At 39.2% G+C, this 19,038-nt stretch overlaps 1 protein-coding gene across 1 annotated transcript in view; it reads left to right on the plus strand.

Annotated features, from left to right (window-relative positions):
• The window catches only part of IPO9 (importin 9), a 34,574-nt gene that overhangs the window by 6,048 nt on the left and 9,488 nt on the right, over nt 1-19,038 (plus strand). Inside the window, exons 2-16 of the mRNA XM_035122795.2 lie at nt 6,272-6,333; nt 7,298-7,384; nt 7,623-7,824; nt 8,973-9,061; nt 10,052-10,138; nt 11,871-11,990; nt 12,748-12,848; nt 13,502-13,560; nt 13,979-14,130; nt 14,390-14,488; nt 14,919-15,025; nt 15,895-16,034; nt 16,724-16,883; nt 17,136-17,362; nt 18,009-18,157. Of these exons, the coding sequence (XP_034978686.1) occupies nt 6,272-6,333; nt 7,298-7,384; nt 7,623-7,824; nt 8,973-9,061; nt 10,052-10,138; nt 11,871-11,990; nt 12,748-12,848; nt 13,502-13,560; nt 13,979-14,130; nt 14,390-14,488; nt 14,919-15,025; nt 15,895-16,034; nt 16,724-16,883; nt 17,136-17,362; nt 18,009-18,157 (1,841 nt within the window). The remainder of the gene's footprint in view (nt 1-6,271; nt 6,334-7,297; nt 7,385-7,622; nt 7,825-8,972; nt 9,062-10,051; nt 10,139-11,870; nt 11,991-12,747; nt 12,849-13,501; nt 13,561-13,978; nt 14,131-14,389; nt 14,489-14,918; nt 15,026-15,894; nt 16,035-16,723; nt 16,884-17,135; nt 17,363-18,008; nt 18,158-19,038) is intronic.

Genomic DNA, 19,038 nt, shown 5'->3' on the forward strand with positions numbered 1-19,038 from the left:
TTTCAAGAGACAAAATACTGTTGATGAATCACCTATTGATGGAAACTAATATTTTTTAAAATATTTTTTATTAAATCTTATAGATTTTTTTTGACAAAACATCCATCTTACATATAATATAAATTAGTTTGACGCTGGGTCTACCTCAACAGCATTGAACTTACATTACATAAGGCAAACCACTTCAGATTAGCTGACCCACTGGAAATAAAGGATTAATCTGAGAATGTACTACAGTACTGAAAATTCAGGGACTGCAGGCAAATTGACAATGCAGGATTTCAGACTCTTGAAAGGATAGTATGGGTCTGTTCACACACATTCTTACCCTCCTCCCCATACAAATTCAATGATTCCCAACCTATTTCTTACATATCCCAAGTGTCAAGTGCTCGCACCTACAGGGAAAATTTATACAGTAAGCGGCTTGTAGTATCAAATATGAGCTGATAGCTGCTTTGAAGACCTGAGGTCAGTCCTCCTGTTACAGAACAAATGAGAATTGCTCATTCTAGGAGTGGTTGCTTCAAGCGAGCTTGGGAACATGTCACACTTCTACTTTTAGCAGCAAGCCCAGACTCTGTTGCATTATATGATCATGTAATGGTACAGTATGGGGTGAGCAACCACCATTGGGCCCTCTGATGTGTTGCACCTTACATATGTCATTCACAACTGTCACATTTACATCCTGCACCTTCTGAACAGGTTATTTATTTATTAAAATAAATAAATAAAGTAGTAGTAGTAGTAATAGTAGTATTTGGCAGAACCTGCAGGTTTTGTTATGCTGAAACTGGAAACACGGGCAAATTTGCACTAGTTTGCAAATGAACACTAGTTTGCCCTAGCAATTATTCAAGTACTTTTCTTGCCCTAGCAATTATTCAGGTTGTTACTATTTCCTATCCAGAGGGCTCTGGGTTGAATTTTAATAGTTGTGAACCTACCGTATTGCTAGATGAGGTGGGCCCTGCAATCTATCTATAGATAGATTCAGTCTCTCAGGTTTGAAAACGGGCATTTTTGACCCAGATCACATCCAAAGATACCTCTTCACAGAGTCCATTTGATGGGAAAGCAATGGCTGTGAGATTACGATTTAGTGAAAATAGTTAATGGTTTTAAGTTAATGGATTTAACCTTGAGAATAGGCTAGTGTGAAGCATTCTACATAGTGTTGCTCAGGAAGAGTTTTGCAAGCTTCAGTTGAGATAGCATAGGACAGCATCACTGTCAGAGCACTTAAATTATGTGAAAGAGCATGTCACATGAGATGTATCTCACTGGCTACCCCACAGCTGGCCATCCCTATTTCCCTGGAGACTTTCTAGGACTGCCCTCAGTCTTGCCTCATCTCAAATCACCAATATGTTTTAAATGTGTAAAACAAGGGTTGCTAACCCGAGATCCTCCAGATGTTGTTGGACTACAGCTTCCATCATCCCTGGCCATTGACCATACTGATTGAGGCTAATGGAAATGAGAGTCCAAAACCATGTGGAGGGTCACTGGTTAGTCACCTCTGGTCTAAATCAAGAGTGCATAATTAAAATCTGTGCTGGATGATCCTGAGAATGAACTTTTTATGACAGCATAGGAAGCTGCCTTATACCATGGTTGGGCCATTTTTTGATCTAGCTCAGTATTGTCTACACTGACTGGCGGTGACTCTCCAGGATTTCAGGCAGGAGTCTCCCCAACCCTAACTGGAAGTGCGGGGGATTGAACCTGGGACTTTCTGCTTCAAGGCAAACCGTGTACCACTGAGCTAGGTTTTGCTGGATTAGATCAATGTCCATGCAATAATGTCAACAATCAGCATTAAGGATGTCATCTTCTGCTGTTATGTGAATAAGTTAAAGTACTTGGTTTCATTTAAAACACAGTTTGAATCAGGGTGGATTTGATTTAAATCAAACTGATTTAAATCACGATTTAAATCACGATTTAAATCACTAGTCAGTAAGGCTTGATTTAAATCATAGTTTTCTACATAAAGACTAATTCTTGCTGGTATAACTTTAATATGCAAGTAGATGAAGATTTTTAGAATAACAACTTTTCATATTAGTTTTTTATCCCCAGTTTAATAGGTTAATCATTCATATTTGGACAACTTTACTGTTGTACTTAGGAAGGAGAAAAATAATCATTACCTTACTAATAACAATTTAAATAGATTTATTCAACTGAAACAATAACATTACAGCGTTTGTTATTTGCTGAAACAAACATCCATGTTTGTTAACTAATTTGGCTAAACAAAAACAATATATATATATATATATTTAAGAAACTTAGACTGCCAGCCCAGCCTACACATGAAAAACTTAAATACTGTCCACTCCAATAAGAAAAATATTGTTTCCATTCTATTCACTGAACTTCTTGCAACTTAGCACTGAAGGGGTTGTTTCTGTATTCATAGGTTTGTAGAACAATAGGATTAAGGTCTTTTTCTCAACTCTGTTCATGTTATAACATTTTTGCTGTGAAGAAGAGGCATGTGATCTCTGTTGAGTCAAATTCAGTTTTGAGAACTGCAAAAGTAAACCAAGCACCTGTGATAATATCTTGTAGGCAGAGAAACTGTCCAATAATCTTACAAAAACCTCTGGAAGAGCACGACATTGTGAATAGATTAATGGAATTTATTTACCCCCAAAATTAAACACATACAACCTTATTCTACATAATTTAAAAAACTAATCTTTATTTCATGATGGAATAACCTTTGGGTGGTAATATATTTTCCTCAAAAAGCATTTTATTTAAAAAAAATCCAATTTAAATCAAAAAAATCGATTTAAATCAAAAAAATCTGATTTTTTTGATTTTTTAAAAAAAATCATTGATTTTTATCCACCCTGGTTTGAATGCAATATTGCTTCTCAGTAGTTATGTCTTTGCTTCATTAGAGAGGTTTGTCTTTGCAGTGATAGCATAGTTTGAAATTTACTGTAAACAAATACCTTTTTCAAAATATTTTTGTCTTGTGTTTCTGTCTTAGGTAAATATTCAGCTGCTAACAAAATATAATCAAAAATGAAGTATACATTAAAATTAAAAAACAAATGTAACCACAATTAAAAAATAACAGGAATCAGTATTTTTTTAATGGCAGTATCAGCACCCTATGATTAAAGTGTAGCGCCCAAAAAGTCTTTCGTAAGGATGTATGTTTACGGTACATATTTTGTACATACCTTTTTGGGGAGGGTGTTCAGTAATCTTTGTAGCACAACAGAAGATCCTGTCCCTAATGCCCACCAGCTTCACTTCTTATGGTAGAGGGGCATAGAATTGGGATTCTGAAGTCGACTTCTGTGTTTGGCTGGATTCTTAAGACTGTTCTTAGTATCAGGTCCTATGCTGTTTAACGTCAAAAGCAGCACTTTGAATTTAGCCCAGGGACAAATTGGTAACCAATGGAGATCAGATGATAACAGAGAGATGATCCAAGCTGTGAGTCCTACATAATGTCTTGGTTCAAAATGTAGATGCCCATTTACTACAGCGTATGAATGAAAGAGGCCATGTGCCAGCTGAAACCTATGCTGTCATAAAAACAGCATTCTACCCAGCCTCACTATCTGGCCTCTAGGCACAGCTGAATCCAGGAGCACTCCAGTGTTGAGACTGATGTTCAGGGTGGTGCAGTCCTCTCCAAAACAAGTTTTACATCTACCTCCCAGTTTCCAACCTCCTCGCCCAACAATATTTCCACTTTGTCTGGATTAAGTTGCAGCTTGTTTTCTCACTACCAACCCAAAACTGACACCAAGCAGTGCTTTAAACCCTGCTCAGTCTTCCTGAGTTCAGATTACTCCTATGGTTGCAAGACTAGGTGACCATAGTGGTCATATAATGATTCCACTAACTTGGAATTGGAGGGAGAAATTGCTTTCCTATTCTCACTTGAGGTTTTCTGGATCTCTTCCAGTATAGCCTAAACAATGTTCTTCTGCGAAGGGAGAACCCTCGGGGATCAAGACTCAGTCCTGAGCATGTGGTGTTCACTGGGCCTAGCTGATGGAGCCTGTACTTGGATAAAGGCCAGTTTTGCAGTTTTTTTACTACTGGTATTGGCTTTGGTTCCACAAGTAGTTTGAGAAAATATTTCTGAACAAAAGAAACCTTTAACATTGCTTCTTCTTTTAATTAGGATGCTCGTGCTCTTATAGGAACTGTGCCCCATAAAAATTCAGGAGCAAGAAAGAAAGATAGACTTCTTTTGAATTTTTCATTGCATTCTCTATATCAGGGTGGGGAACCTACAACCCATGGCCCTCCCCATTTGTCCTGCCAGGCAATTCTGATCAATGCATGCTTATCTACCTTTCTGGTGTCAAATGTGGGACACGTAAAGTCACCGCTGGACCAGAAAGGTGCCTGCAAAGCCCTCTTCATGGTGCTTTGAAGTCCCAATTATCAGCTGATTGTTGGAGTTTTGAAGCTTAGGGCTCTCTGCAAGCACAGATGATCAGTTGATATTTGGGTGTTGGAGAGAGCCCTGCACAACTGCAGCCTGTACAATCAGCTGGAAACAGGTGCACAGAAAGCCTTGTATTCAGAGAGTGCTGGAAGAAGTGCTTTGAATACAAAGGTGTTCTCTGCAGAGGAGAAGATGCTCAGTTTTTAGGACCATTTACCCCTCCTTCCTGCATAATGGTCAGCATATTTTGAATGTTGATGGCTGTCAGTCACCTGACATAATGATGTGAGGCAGGCCAGTCCAACTTTTCATACCAAATGGGCTACAGGAGTACTTCAACATGGAACCCACGGGCTGCACACTGCCTTGTCATGCAGGGTTGTGGGAACAAGGCCAATCTTGACATTGGGAAATCTCCCCCCCCCCCCCGGCCACATTCTTTTGGGGGAAACCTGTCTAATGCTGGAGCCAAAGCAAGAAGTGGATAGGTAAACGGAACCATGACTTGACTGAATGACTCTTTCAGTTACCCTATCCTCTCTCTCTCCTTCCTACCCCATCTGTCTCTGCTTGAAAGAGTGGAGTGGAGGAAAAGTTATGGTTAAGGTTTGCATCAGCAAAAGGGGAACCATTTCTCTGATTTGTGGGGAAGTAATTAAAGTCCATTTACAAACAAAAGGGTAGTCTTGTTGGAAAGCTCAGCATACAAATGACGTTTCCTGCAAAGATATCACATATCTTGGCAAAAGAAAAAATTAGTACACAGGTTGGGGAGCAGAAATACTTAACAGCTCTGCTGCAAAGCAACATCTTCCCATTTTTCTTTGTGAAATTCCAGAAATTGGGGTGATTGAATGGGAACACCCTGTGAGCCAGAAGTCCCACCCCTGAGTTTAAAAACTGCATATATAAAATTGAATAATATGTCTTATTGGAGAGGGAGATAAGAAACTGCAGAGATGATGTTGGTGAAAATATTGAGGGGCTGTACTAGCACTGCATCAATCACCAGTGGATTTTGCATAGGATGTGAATGTGATCAGTATGTACCTGCTGCAATGGTGTCTATTATAAGTCCAAGTGCAGAAGCTTCTCTTGTGCCATAGAACTGGGAGACATTAGGAATTATTTGTTTTAATTGAAGGTTTATAGTTTTAAACTCATATTTATGTTAGCGTAATTATAAGTTCCTTTGTGAAAGCTTTTTACCTTATAAAGGAGGTTGAAATACAAAATTGGGGTGGGGAATCTCACACCTCAAGGCCACATGTGACCCTCCAGGCCCTTTGATTTCTTCCTGGGCCACATAGCTTAGTGACCATGCTCCATTTCCTTCTTGAGAGTTGGTGCTTGACTGGAATGCTTGTTTATCTGGATGGATGATAGAGAAAGATGATATAAATGCATGTGGTTGTGGAAACTTATACATTTTGTGTGGCTGGATCACATTTGTTGCGCCACGTACTTCTGCTTTTATCCCCACTCACTACTGGCATGTGGCCCTCCACCTGAAAACAGGTTTGCTGTCCCTGATCTAAATAAAATATTTACTGCTTAGATACACACAGGATTGTAATTTTCAAGCTTTACTTTCAAATTGTATGAACTTGCTTTGTAATGACCTTTTTGCTTTGTAAATTATTTGGTTGGAATGTCAGACACTATTTTTTATCATCTATATTTGTGTATTAGTGGCAAAGTAATGACAAAGCATTATTTTCTTCAAATGGTTCAGATTTCTAGATGTAAAAACGACAATGTAGTTTCCTCAGCGTTATAACCTCTGAGATACTGTGTTACCAGCAGCTTACTTTGTTTTTCTTTTAATTTCAGAATTTGGTGTTCACTTGGCAGAATTGACTGTAGATCCCCAAGGAGCACTGGCCATTCGTCAGGTCAGTCTTTCTCAAATAATTTAATGAAAGTATTTGTTTGCCGAGTAGCCTCCTGTTATCCCTATTACCAGGTGAGCAATTATTTTGGTACAGGGGATGTTCACTTTCATGCATTACGACTCACTTCTCCCTGCCCCTTCCAGAGATGTTAATACCACAAAGCTGAGTAAGGGTCCCTTAGCACCACTTTCTCGAAACAGCTGCCCAAATAGGAGTGGAACCACTGTAAAACAGTGTCCCAGTCTTCAACCTAGAGAACCAATGCAGAAGAATGCAGTCATCAGAACCTTGCCCAAACAGGGAGTATTAGCTATGATGAGATAGAAGCAGAACATACATATTACAAAATAGTGCTACTGCTGGTAAAATTATGATGCCTTTCTTAAAATATACAGACAGACATGAATAAGGACATTCAATTTTTAACATTTTAAAGTTAAGCACATTTAAGTCCCATTAAATCAAATGAGAGAGAGAGAGCACATGCTTAAATTTCTCTCCTTGAAAATAAAAGTGCTTAACTTAGGAAGGATCAATCCAAAGGCGTGTGACTTCACTGGAATGTTGATACTGGCAGTTCTTATCTCCCTTGTCAGAGTGAAGAATGAAAGAAAGCTAACTCTTGAACATGGTATCGTGTAAGACAGGATGATGTACTTGCAGAAAGTGTTCTTTTTGTCTATTGAAAGGTGCCTTTATTGCCTTGCCTCTGAATGTTTACATTGTTTTATTCCTGAAGCACAGACCACAACAAAATCCTCACTCTTTGCACATATATATGATGGCTGACATTCCTTTTCTCGTACTTTGACACCAAAGAGGCAGGCATCTTCTGAATTAGAATGTTTATCTAATGTTGAGAGCTTTGCCCTTTCTGTGGGCAATCTAAGAGATAAAAAGGAGCTTTGAAGACCTAAATTTCAACAGCTTGGTTTTGTTTTATCTTCCTTGCTTTCCTTCGCAGCTGGCTTCTGTGATCTTGAAACAATATGTGGAAACTCACTGGTGTTCCCAGTCAGACAAGTTTAGGCCTCCTGAGACTACAGAAAGGGTAATACTTTCATTAATTGCTCAGTTACATAATGCTCAAGTTGGGAAGAAAGATGTGTTTCCTTGATTTCCAAGTTAAAGCTATTTATAAATGTATAGAGAACTTTTTGTGTAGGATACACCTCAGCTGGGTATTTACTGATAGGTGATTTGGAATAGTACATCATCTGTACATCCTACTGTATTGTGCAAATGATTGGTGTCCCTTGCTAAGTTCCTCTACCATTTATTTTCCACAGGCAAAAGCTGCCATTAGGGAACTGCTTCCCAATGGGTTGCGAGAATCTATTAGCAAAGTACGTTCAAGTGTTGCGTATGCCGTTTCAGCAATAGCTCATTGGGATTGGCCTGAAGCTTGGCCTGAGCTTTTCAATCTGTTGATGGAAATGCTTGTCAGTGGGGATCTGAATGCAGTGCATGGAGCAATGCGAGTGCTTACAGGTATGTGAGGATTATGTAGTCTTAACTGAGTAGTTCTTGCAACTTGTTTTGGGGCTTCCAAACCATTTTAATATGTTGATTTTTTATTTTTATTTTTAGATGGGAAACTTGGTGTTGCCTTCTTTCTTTGCCTTATAAATTACATTGTTCGTACTGCAGCTTGTATTATTGGAAAAACTTTTAGTTTCCACTCGTACAAATTTCTGGAAGCTGCGTAATGATAAAATAATTTAGGTGTAGTAGTAGATGAGGCTATTGATTCCAGTAAATCTTCAGCAAATAATCCACTTTAGCCATCTCCCTTGCACGTAGTCACTAGTTCATCTGTCTAGCCAGGTATATATAACTATGGTGTTCATAAATGTTAAATTAAAACAGAAAAAAATCCAGTAGAACTGAGGTATTTTTTATTTATTTTTACCTCTGCAGGGTTGGGTTTTTACAGAAGATTGTAAAATGGCTAATAGCATTTTTGTCAGATTTGTTCCCAATTGAATCTTGTAGCCCCCTTGTGCCACCTCAGCTACACTGAGTTCTTGAAACTCTGTTGAGTGAGATAAGGATGTTAGATACTTTGGGTTTAGTCAAAAGGCAATCAGTGATTGCTCTGTTCATGGAGCCACCACCCTCTTTTTGCAGATTTTCATAATGAACCTCTGTAGTGCTACCAAGCCGAAGCCTTGGCTATACTGTACAGTGTGAGAATTAGGGCGCATGTTAAGTGGATAATTTCAAAGCAGTTGTATGTAACTCCTGAGAGAGAATTAATGCTAAATTCTGAATGACTCCTGTACTGGATATAAGCCTAGTTGTCACTGAGGTTGTAAAGCTATGGCTGGTTTAGATGTTGGGGAGAAGACTAGACTAGAACTCTTCAGTCTCATAGTTTAGTCCTCTGTGTACAAATATTTGTTATGTATAGTGAACTCTTCAGTTATGTGAGCAACAACCTGTAGTCTGAAACAGTACAACCCAGATGCAGTTTAACACCTCAGAAGGAAGTTGACATCTGCTTTATGTAATCCTAAAAGGAAATTTAACCCTTGCCCATTCGTGAATGTGTGTGTCATTAGACCAAACAATATGGAAGTGAGATGTTACTCTGAATAATCTCTCAATAAGTACTTTGCTACTTTTCTTTTTTCTAGAGTTTACTCGGGAGGTGACAGATACACAGATGCCCCTTGTAGCTCCTGTTATTCTTCCAGAGATGTACAAGATTTTTACAATGGCAGAGGTATGGGTGAAAATGGATGGCTTCCATCTAGTAGGAATAACAAAATTTTCATTAGAGGATCCATCCTACTAGGTACTGATCTGTTTAGATCAACTATGCTCTTGCATAGTTAACACATACTTCCTCTAGCTTCTCTTCTAAATATGTACTTAGAGGATCTCTAGACAAGTTGAAATGTGGGTGTGTAGCATGGGTGTAGCCAGGATTTTTGTTACGGAGGCAGGCCTTTTGTTGGGGGGGAACCTCAGGTATGTATTTTTATTGATGAGGGGCAGCTGCCCCTCCCTATCCCCACTTGACTACACTCATGGTGTGTGGCAAGAACTATCCTCAAGAAGTTGGTGGCCCCTATATGGTAGCTTCTGCATAATATAGACAGAGAAAATGCCTTTGGGCTTTGTTTTCATATTTCCAGGTCTAGAGTGATATTTATAAATATACTATTAGCTACATGCTATATCAAGGATTACACCAACACAAGTTGTATATAATGGTTTCTTCAATGCTTATCTGTCTCCTAAGCCAATTCTGTTAGTGCCCCAGTGATCCTAGTATTTTTCTCACAGAATCCTCTAAACATCCCAGTCTTCAATTATGTGATATTCTAGATGAATATCTTACAAAAGGAATATTTCTTACAAAAATGAGTGTTTTGCTTATTTTGGTTGTACAAGGAAATCATTTTTTCTCAATAGAAACAGATTAACAAAGTATGCTTGACAGAAAATTAATTGTCAGAACATTTCAGCTAGGAGTGCTTTGAAAGGCTAGTTTGAAAGTATATATTATTCTATCTTAAAATATCTATTGGGGAAAATCTGATGATTTTAGGTTGCACAGTGAAAAATTAGAAAGCCAACTACTTTTTACTAGATACAATTCTGCAGAATTATGAAGCAGGGAGAACTAGTATTGTGGGTGGCAACTGCTGATAACACATTAACAAACGCTAGTCATTTTCATATTTTGACAAGTTGCTTCTCCTGTTAGGTTTACGGTATTCGTACAAGATCACGTGCTGTGGAAATCTTCACTACTTGTGCCCATATGATCTGTAACATGGAGGAGTTAGAAAAGGTAAATTGTTGATTCCTTATCTATGAGTTGTGTTGATTGTAGTAGTATAATATTCTTTTCATTATACTTGGCACAGGGATGTACTAACTCTGTGATAGGTTAAAAAAGAGGTGACAAGATCAAAAATTCCTTCTAGCATCAGGACTGAAAGGAGATTTGAATGTGATTTTTTATGTTCAAACCCTCTGATCTATACCCTGCGTTGTATAGGACTAGATTGTATGGAAGGTGGCCTGTTGGTAGGAAATGTGTTGCCAAACTGAGAGATTGGTATAATTTTTAGCATGACAGTCAAGGAACCTTTGACTTGGTTATAATGTGTGGCAAAGGGAGACCTCCAACAGTCTCCCAGGAATGGCAGCTGGTATGCTTAGTCCATTTTTAGAGCCCATCTTGAGAGTAAAGGTAAAGGTAAAGGGACCCCTGACCATTAGGTCCAGTCGTGACCGACTCTGGGGTTGCGCGCTCATCTCGCATTATTGGCCGAGGGAGCTGGCGTATAGCTTCCAGGTCATGTGGCCAGCATGACAAAGCCGCTTCTGGCAAACCAGAGCAGCACATGGAAACGCCGTTTACCTTCCCGCTATCGTCGTCGTTTAGTCGTTTAGTCGTGTCCGACTCTTCGTGACCCCATGGACCATAGCACGCCAGGCAATCCTGTCTTCCACTGCCTCCCGCAGTTTGGTCAAACTCATGTTCGTAGCTTCGAGAACACTGTCCAACCATCTCGTCCTCTGTCGTCCCCTTCTCCTAGTGCCCTCAATCTTTCCCAACATCAGGGTCTTTTCCAAGGATTCTTCTCTTCTCATGAGGTGGCCAAAGTATTGGAGCCTCAGCTTCACGATCTGTCCTTCCAGGGAACACTCAGGGCTGATTTCCTTAAGAATGGATAGGTTTGATCTTCTAGCAGTCCATGGGACTCTCAAGAGTCTCCTCCAGCACCATAATTCAAAAGCATCAATTCTTCGACGATCAGCCTTCTTTATGGTCCAGCTCTCACTTCCATACATCACTACTGGGAAAACCATAGCTTTAACTATACGGACCTTTGTCGGCAAAGTGATGTCTCTGCTTTTTAAGATGCTGTCTAGGTTTGTCCCGCTATAGCGGTTCCTATTTATCTACTTGCATTTTGATGTGCTTTCGAACTGCTAGGTTGGCAGGAGCTGGGACCAAGCAACGGGAGCTCACCCCGTCACAGGGATTCAAACTGCTGACCTTCTGATCAGCAAGCCCTAGGCTCAGTGGTTTAGCCCACAGCGCCACCTGGGTCCCTAGTTGGATTCAAATGAGGCTTGCTGAATATGTAATTCAATTGGTTGACGATATTTGAGTCTGTTGTGTTTGGGGGGGTATAGGGCGAAGCCAAGTAATTGAGGGTTTATAAAGGCAGCTGCTGGAACACTAAGAGAGGGGGAAGCTAAGGGCAAGCTGAACCATTTTGGGTGGGATTCAACCAACATAGGTTCATTAATTTCAGTGGGTCTACTGTAAGTCTTAGTTGAATACAAAGCTTGGAAACTAAGTGATAAATAAATGAGATAGAGATTACCGTATGTGTAGCTTTGAAATCTGCAGCAATTAGAACCAGTTAGTTGTTTTTAAGGAGGAGGGGGACCATGAAGAGCTTTGGGGCATGTGAGTCACACGTTTCCTTCACTGTTTTTTCCAGGAATAAGCAGTTTACACATTGCTGTAACTGAAAACCAAATGATACTTTTTATTCTGGTAGGGAGCAGCCAAAGTCCTTATTTTCCCTGTGGTGCAGCAATTCACTGAAGCTTTTGTTCAGGCCCTACAACTGCCTGATGGCCCTACATCAGATAGTGGACTTAAAATGGAGGTTTTAAAGGTGAGTATATAAAATACACCTGCATGTAAGCAGAGAACCTTCTTTTGAAAGTCTTGCTTTAGTGGGCAACAAAAATGTGTTCTTAAGCTTTGTTTTTATTTACATGGTATGTGACATTATAACAATACTAATATAGCAGTTAATAACAGGTGCCATTAAATTTAGGTAAACAAAATACAACACAAGAGACTTTCAGGAAATATATTTCTTTAGAAACCCTTACATAGGAGTAAAATAGCTCTGTTTAGGGATCAAAAATAAGTATTCCCTTTGCAAATGCTACTACTGGCGAAGTGGTATGAATGCTTTGTTAGAAATTACTCCAGGATATTTTATTATATAGTTAATTTATCTAGAATGAGATTGGAGCATATAAGGCTAAGGGTTTGTGTGCAACCCTTTGCTTGTCCTTTGTCAGAACCCATGAATTAGCTTTTCGTAAGTCTGTAATATGTTTCCAGTAGGGTTCTTAAAGATGGACATGGCTTTCTAGATCGTCCATCAATTGTCAGCTGCTACCTCCTTATGACATAAATGATTCTATGGGTCATACTGTGTCTATGGATCATAGAATCAGAGAATAATAGATTCACGTTTGTGTTCATTTAATTACCCATTTCAGTATTAATACTCACTTGCATATATATCAGACAAGTCTCTTCTATTCTTCAGATGGATAAATGTGAATATAGTGGTTTTTAGAGGGAAAATTGCTAATTTTGTAAAAAATGATTCTAAGTATCCCTTCCTTCTGCAGGCAGTGACAGCCTTAGTGAAAAACTACCCAAGGCATATGATTTCCTCCATGCAACAGATCCTTCCTATTGTGTGGAATACACTTACAGAAAGTGCAGCCTTATATCCTTTTTTCTGCATTTTGAAATAAGAGCAGGTTTTCTAGAAAGAAGTACTAAGGCAGGAAAAAGTAAACATGCAATAAGCATTTCACTCAGAAGCAAATGACTTGAGGCTGAAAGAATTAGATCTGTGGCACTTCTGAATAATATATCTTACTGAGAAGATTGACATGAGAAGGTGAAGGCATGCTTGAATATTTTGGCTACTGGAACAAATAGCTTTGATGGGACACCCTCAACCTAGGTCTGATACAGAATGGGAGTCCCCTAAGAAAGAACATGGATGCATCTGTGTCATAACTTGTTATTTGGACCTTAGATTATCTCATCATCACTTTATTTGTATACCACCTCTTCACAAAAAGATTATGCTCTAACTGGCTTACAACCCTGAGAAAAACGTATCACATAATCAACATTTGCAAGGGGAAAAAATCATTTTAACGTCTGTAATAAAGATTGCTGTGATATGCAGCCAGTTTGTCTATTTTTTAAAAAAAAGAATTAGCCACAATATGTTATTGATTTCCTGTTCAAGGGGTATTGTTGCTCACTTACTCTGACTGAAGTATAGTAATTTCATTGCAAAATTTCATTTTGGTCCTAAAAAAAGGTGCCATGTCAACTGAATCTATTTCTCCTTAACTAACATACCTATGTGAGAACAGAAGTAAATTACACAGAAGAAGTAGAAGACCCAGTGGATTCTGATGGTAAGAAACTCACTGTTACCGGTGTGATTGAAACTCGTATCTAAGCATCTGTAAGAAACTCACAGCACATGGATCTCTAGAAGAAAGAAGTCATCCTTGAAAAGCATGCTGTGCGAATATTATAAGATTAAGTATTATTTGCTGGAAACCTCTTTGGAAAAAATTAAAAACTGACTAACTTAGGTGAAGCCAATAACTTTTAATATATTTCTATACTGTATAACTATAGTTGAGATTTTAAATATTGTTAAAACAGCAACATAAACAAGATACTTGCTGTTGGCAAAGATTTGAAACTGTAAAAAAAAATAGTTCGACTGTCATGCAATAAGTTGAATTAATTTTGGAACCTATTCATAATTTTTTCCTATCTCAGAAAAAGCTTGACTTTAACAGTCTTTACTTTTTTCAAATTTAGGTGAAGTTTTGGGCTTTGAAAACCTAGTATTCAGCATATTTGAGTTTGTTCACGCTCTGTTGGAAAACCACAAATTTAAAAGCACAGTGAAGAAAGCGTTGCCAGAGCTAATATATTACATCATTCTCTATATGCAGATTACAGAAGAGCAGGTAAGTATATTTACTGTACATTATTATTTAGAAAATGATTTTTTAATGCTTCTTATACAGCCTTTAAGGCTGGTTAGTACTTAGTGGTAGAAGATACAATATTTATGATTATTGAATCGGTTCCTTTGTAATAGTCTCCAGTGATCTGAAAAATAACATTGGAATCTTTCTGCATGTGTTAGTTCATTTAGTTGCATGTATTCCTGAATAGGCTAAGGATTTCCTGTAAGTTACTGACGTATTGTGCTTTCCTTCTCAGATAAAAGTCTGGACTGCAAACCCACAACAGTTTGTTGAAGATGAAGATGATGATACATTTTCCTACACAGTTAGGATTGCTGCACAGGACTTACTGCTGGTAAGAAATAATATGCTGTGTTTTTGCAGTAATGGTAAATAGGAGTGATTTTTCACATGCAGCAAATACACAAATACAAACCCATATACGTGGAACTTGAGTATTTTCTTTAGAGCCACTTCATGTATGATTTAGTTGAGATTCCTACATTGCAGGGGGTTGAACTAGATGGCCCTCAAGATCCCTTCCAACTCTACAACTCTATGATTCTGTGATTTCATTCCCTTTGGATATTCCACTAAGCATCTTGGAAAAAGTCAATCTGAAACAGGGAATGAAGAGTTGAGGGCATTTCTATCATGCCCAGATTCTCTGTGTTCTGGGACTATGTACTTAAACATCTAGCTTGATTTTCAACAAGGTGTAAAGTGATATGAGTTCCCTTTTTTCTTGTCTGCAAAATGTATCCTATTGTCGTATTTCTCTGTAGGCTGTTGCAACTGATTTCCAGAATGAGAGTGCAACAGCATTGGCTGCAGCAGCTACAAGACACTTGCAGGAAGCTGAGCAAGCTAAAAACAGTGGTGCTGAGCATTGGTAAGACTATGAGTGGCAGCTATTCATTGGATGGTACTATCTCAGATTATTTAGCAGGCAACGAAAACAAATCAGTTTCATTGATTGATGTAGTCAGAAATGATATTAACTGACAGTCTTAACTATTCCAGTTTCCAGCTGTTAAATTTATGTTTATAGTGCATATGCCAGGCATAGGAAACCTTGGCTCTCCAGATGTTTTGGAACTACAACTCCTATGATCCCTGACCACTGGCCCTGTTAGCTAGGGATCATGGGAGTTGTAGTTCCAAAACATCTGGAGAGCCAAGGTTGCCTATGCCTGGCATATGCACTATATTGATACTATTCAAATGCCAGTTAGATTATCCAAATTATTGTAGGATTTTTTTGGGGGGGGAACGATGCATTTTATAATCTAAGTTGTTCCCAATTGGGGGTCCGTGTAATTACACCTAGTGGGTCTGTGACACCATTCACATAACAAAAGCTACCATAGAGATATCAAAATTTTCAAAAGTAAGGGGGTCAGTGGCTTGACTCTTGAAATCGGGGCCCTCAGTACTTAGCTAATTGGGAACCACTGATCTGGTCAAATCTGTTAATGGAGTCAGATTAATAGAAAAGCATAAATTCATTCATAATACAATTTACAGCAGTTCTGAATGGCTTAACTTTCCCCCAGTCCCCCCAGTACAGCATTTTATAGAAATTCTTTTCCACTTTCTTTTTAATTATACGGTACTCCATGTTTACAGTTAATACCGGTATATACAAATATTTACCTTTTGTGTTATTAAGGGTAACAAAACTTATTTGTATAATTTCTCCAGAAGTAAATTAGAAAAATGAATATTGGAAGACCCAAGTAACTTATTTGTATATTGCAGGTGGAAGATACATGAAGCTTGCATGCTGGCTTTAGGTTCTGTCAAATCTCTTATCACAGACAGTGTGAAGAATGGTAGAATACACTTTGATATGCATGGATTTCTAACAAATGTAGTTCTTGCAGACCTCAACCTGTCAGGTACTTCATCATTTGGTTTACTGATTGGTTCCTAGAAAATAACCTGAAATTCAAGCTGTGTTGGAGAAATTGTTATCCCATAGATTTCTAAACTTAAAAAAGATAAACTAGCCTAAAACATTAACATCAAAATATTAACGCAGGAGGGAAACATTTGCTAAAATGAAGTTCATAAAATGTAAATAGTGGGAGCTTCAGTGTGGGAGAGGCAGTGTCATCTCTCCACTCCTGTTTCCCTGAATCTGCTTGTGCCTTTCAAATAGAAACTGTTGCTACCTCTTCAAGAGTCATAGCTCTGGGAGCATTGTGTGTCTCTTCTGTGCTTCAGCCTTCAAGGTAATAGGAACCATAGTGACAAACCAGCCCACTCCCAGGTCAGGCGAAAGAGATTTTCAGATACTGCTTTCAGCTATTACTTGCTTGAACATGCCCTAGATACTGCTAAGGGAGCAGTCTATGCATGCAAAGGCACAAATAATTTGTAGTCATTACGTTTTATTCTGAGTAGACCCATTGCAATTAATGAAGATGACTAAGTTAAGTCCATTAATTTCAGTAAAGTTACAATGAGTAAACAGTTGAAGACCATTCTGTAACTGTATACAGCTCTTCTCAATAATATATTGGATCCTTCTGTTTAATGGTACTTATGAGGGAGAAATGCATGGACGCTTTTTTCCTTCTTCCAGTGTCTCCTTTCCTTCTTGGTCGTGCTCTTTGGGCTGCCAGTCGTTTCACAGTTGCAATGTCTCCAGAGCTCATCCAGCAGTTCCTACAAGCCACAGTCAGTGGTCTTCATGAAACTCAACCCCCTTCTGTTCGAATTTCTGCAGTAAGGGCTATTTGGGGGTAAGTAGGTCAAGAAATAGAACCTATATTAGTTGATTGTAGGCTGATACAAGAAAATGTTCACAATTTCTTGCTGTGCCAGGTGAAATGTTGAAGCTGTATTCTTGACTCTGTGATTATGACAGTGCATATCTACTCAGAAATAAGCCCTATCTAGACTTATGTCTGGATAAGCATGGATAGGATTGCAGCCTGAAGAAATATTGGACACCATTACTATATTATTGATGTTTTTTGGGTTTTCCCTCCTAGGTACTGTGACCAGTTGAAGATATCTGAAAGCACCCACGTCTTGCAGCCTTTCCTTCCCAGTATCCTTGATGGACTAATTCACTTAGCAGCTCAATTTAGTTCTGAGGTCCTCAACCTTGTGATGGAAACACTTTGCATTGTCTGCACAGTAGATCCAGCCTTTACAGCAAGTGTAGAGAACAAGATCTGCCCCTTCACCATTGCCATCTTTCTCAAATATAGTAATGGTATGTGCCCAGGCAAAACTATTAAATATACATTGGATAGGAAAATCCATCAAGAAATTGTATTTGATGTGCTCATTTCTTAATCTGTGAAAATGTCCCAGCTAGAGCTTGGTGAACTTGTAGTTATAATAATTAGAGCTACCGGTATAAATTATTTCAATCCTGTTTTCTTGTAAATAATGCCAGAAATTTTGAGGTGTGGTTGATCAAAATCTCTGCATCTTTCTTCACCCAGTTCTGGTAGCACCTCTTCCGCCCTTTGCATTTAATAATTACTGTTAGTAGTTAGGAGCAAGGGACATATTTTAAGTATGTGGAAGTCAAGCATTCTTTCCCACGGTTTAGTCCTTTACTCTTGATTGTTGATACTTCTAACCAGATATCATGACATTGGGACTGCAGATGAGTCAAGCTAAGGCACCCCCACATACAATGCATGAATCACCAAAGGCAAACATCACAGCTGTGACTTTTTCTTTCTGACCTTTATAATTTAAAACAAACTGCTTTGTTTAGGCAGAAAGGAGGAACCCTGCCACATATAATGGAAGAGCATCATATTCAATCTAGGAGGATTTCCTTACTTCAGTAGTATAATTTGATGTAATTTTATACTCTTGGTAATTGGGTGTTTTTCTTGCTTTAGATCCTGTTGTGGCCTCACTTGCCCAAGATATCTTTAAGGAATTAGCGCAAATAGAAGCCTGCCAAGATGCAATGCAGATGCGATTGATCCCAACCCTTGTCAGCATCATGCAGGCTCCTGCTGATAAGATTCCAGCAGGGCTTTGTGCAGTAAGTATGAGGGTATCATCTCAGAACGTGAAATGTTTTATATAGCCTTATGCAGTTTATAAAAACAGAAATATTTTTTATTACTGAAAAATACATAATCATCGAAGAGAAGGGCATACATTTGGATCGTATCTTATGTGTGGGTTTGGTTTCTGACAAAGCACATATACACAAAATTGTGTACAGGCAACTCCCAACTTGCACGCAATCTACTTGCGTACAGCTGCACACATGCACAGTGCCAGGAACCTGAAAGCAGTGGGAGAGACCTGGAAAGTCTGGCTCACGGGGAGACTCCAGAGCCCAAAAAGGACAGCCTCTTTGGGCTCTGGGGAAGGGTCTCTTTGCAAGCCACAAGGACTCTCCAGGGTGTTCCCCACTTACGCGCATTTCACTTATGCATGCAGGGGCTTGGAAAATAACCCCCGTGTAAGTGGAGAGTCGCCTGTAGGAAGAAGAACCTCCATCACCAGCAGCAACAGGTTGTTCCTCCTCTCACTGGCAGCAACAAGTACTTGAGCAACCCGCCAACTGCTGCTACAACCCAGCGGCCTTTCACAGCTTTTTTGGCACTTGCAGATTTACCCTGCCTCTTCATCCCCGTCCCCTGCCTCTATGAACCCTAGCACCTCCAGCTGCCTAATGGCCTCAAGATCTACAGCACTGCTGGATTCACCCTTTCTTTTATTAGCAGCCAGCGGGGTGGCAGAGGCTGGGCACTGCTGCTCTCCCACCTTCCAAACACAGCATGTTGCTGGCACATTCTGGAGGAAGCGAGGCAGGGATAAGGTGCTGTGAGTTCAGTATTGTACAGTGCAGTGGAACCAGTCCTCTACTCTTGCCATTACACAGATACACAGTGCCGAGCTCCCTGTGCCTCT

Source organism: Zootoca vivipara, chromosome 7 (genome assembly GCF_963506605.1).
Source record: "Zootoca vivipara chromosome 7, rZooViv1.1, whole genome shotgun sequence".
NCBI lineage: Eukaryota > Metazoa > Chordata > Lepidosauria > Squamata > Lacertidae > Zootoca > Zootoca vivipara.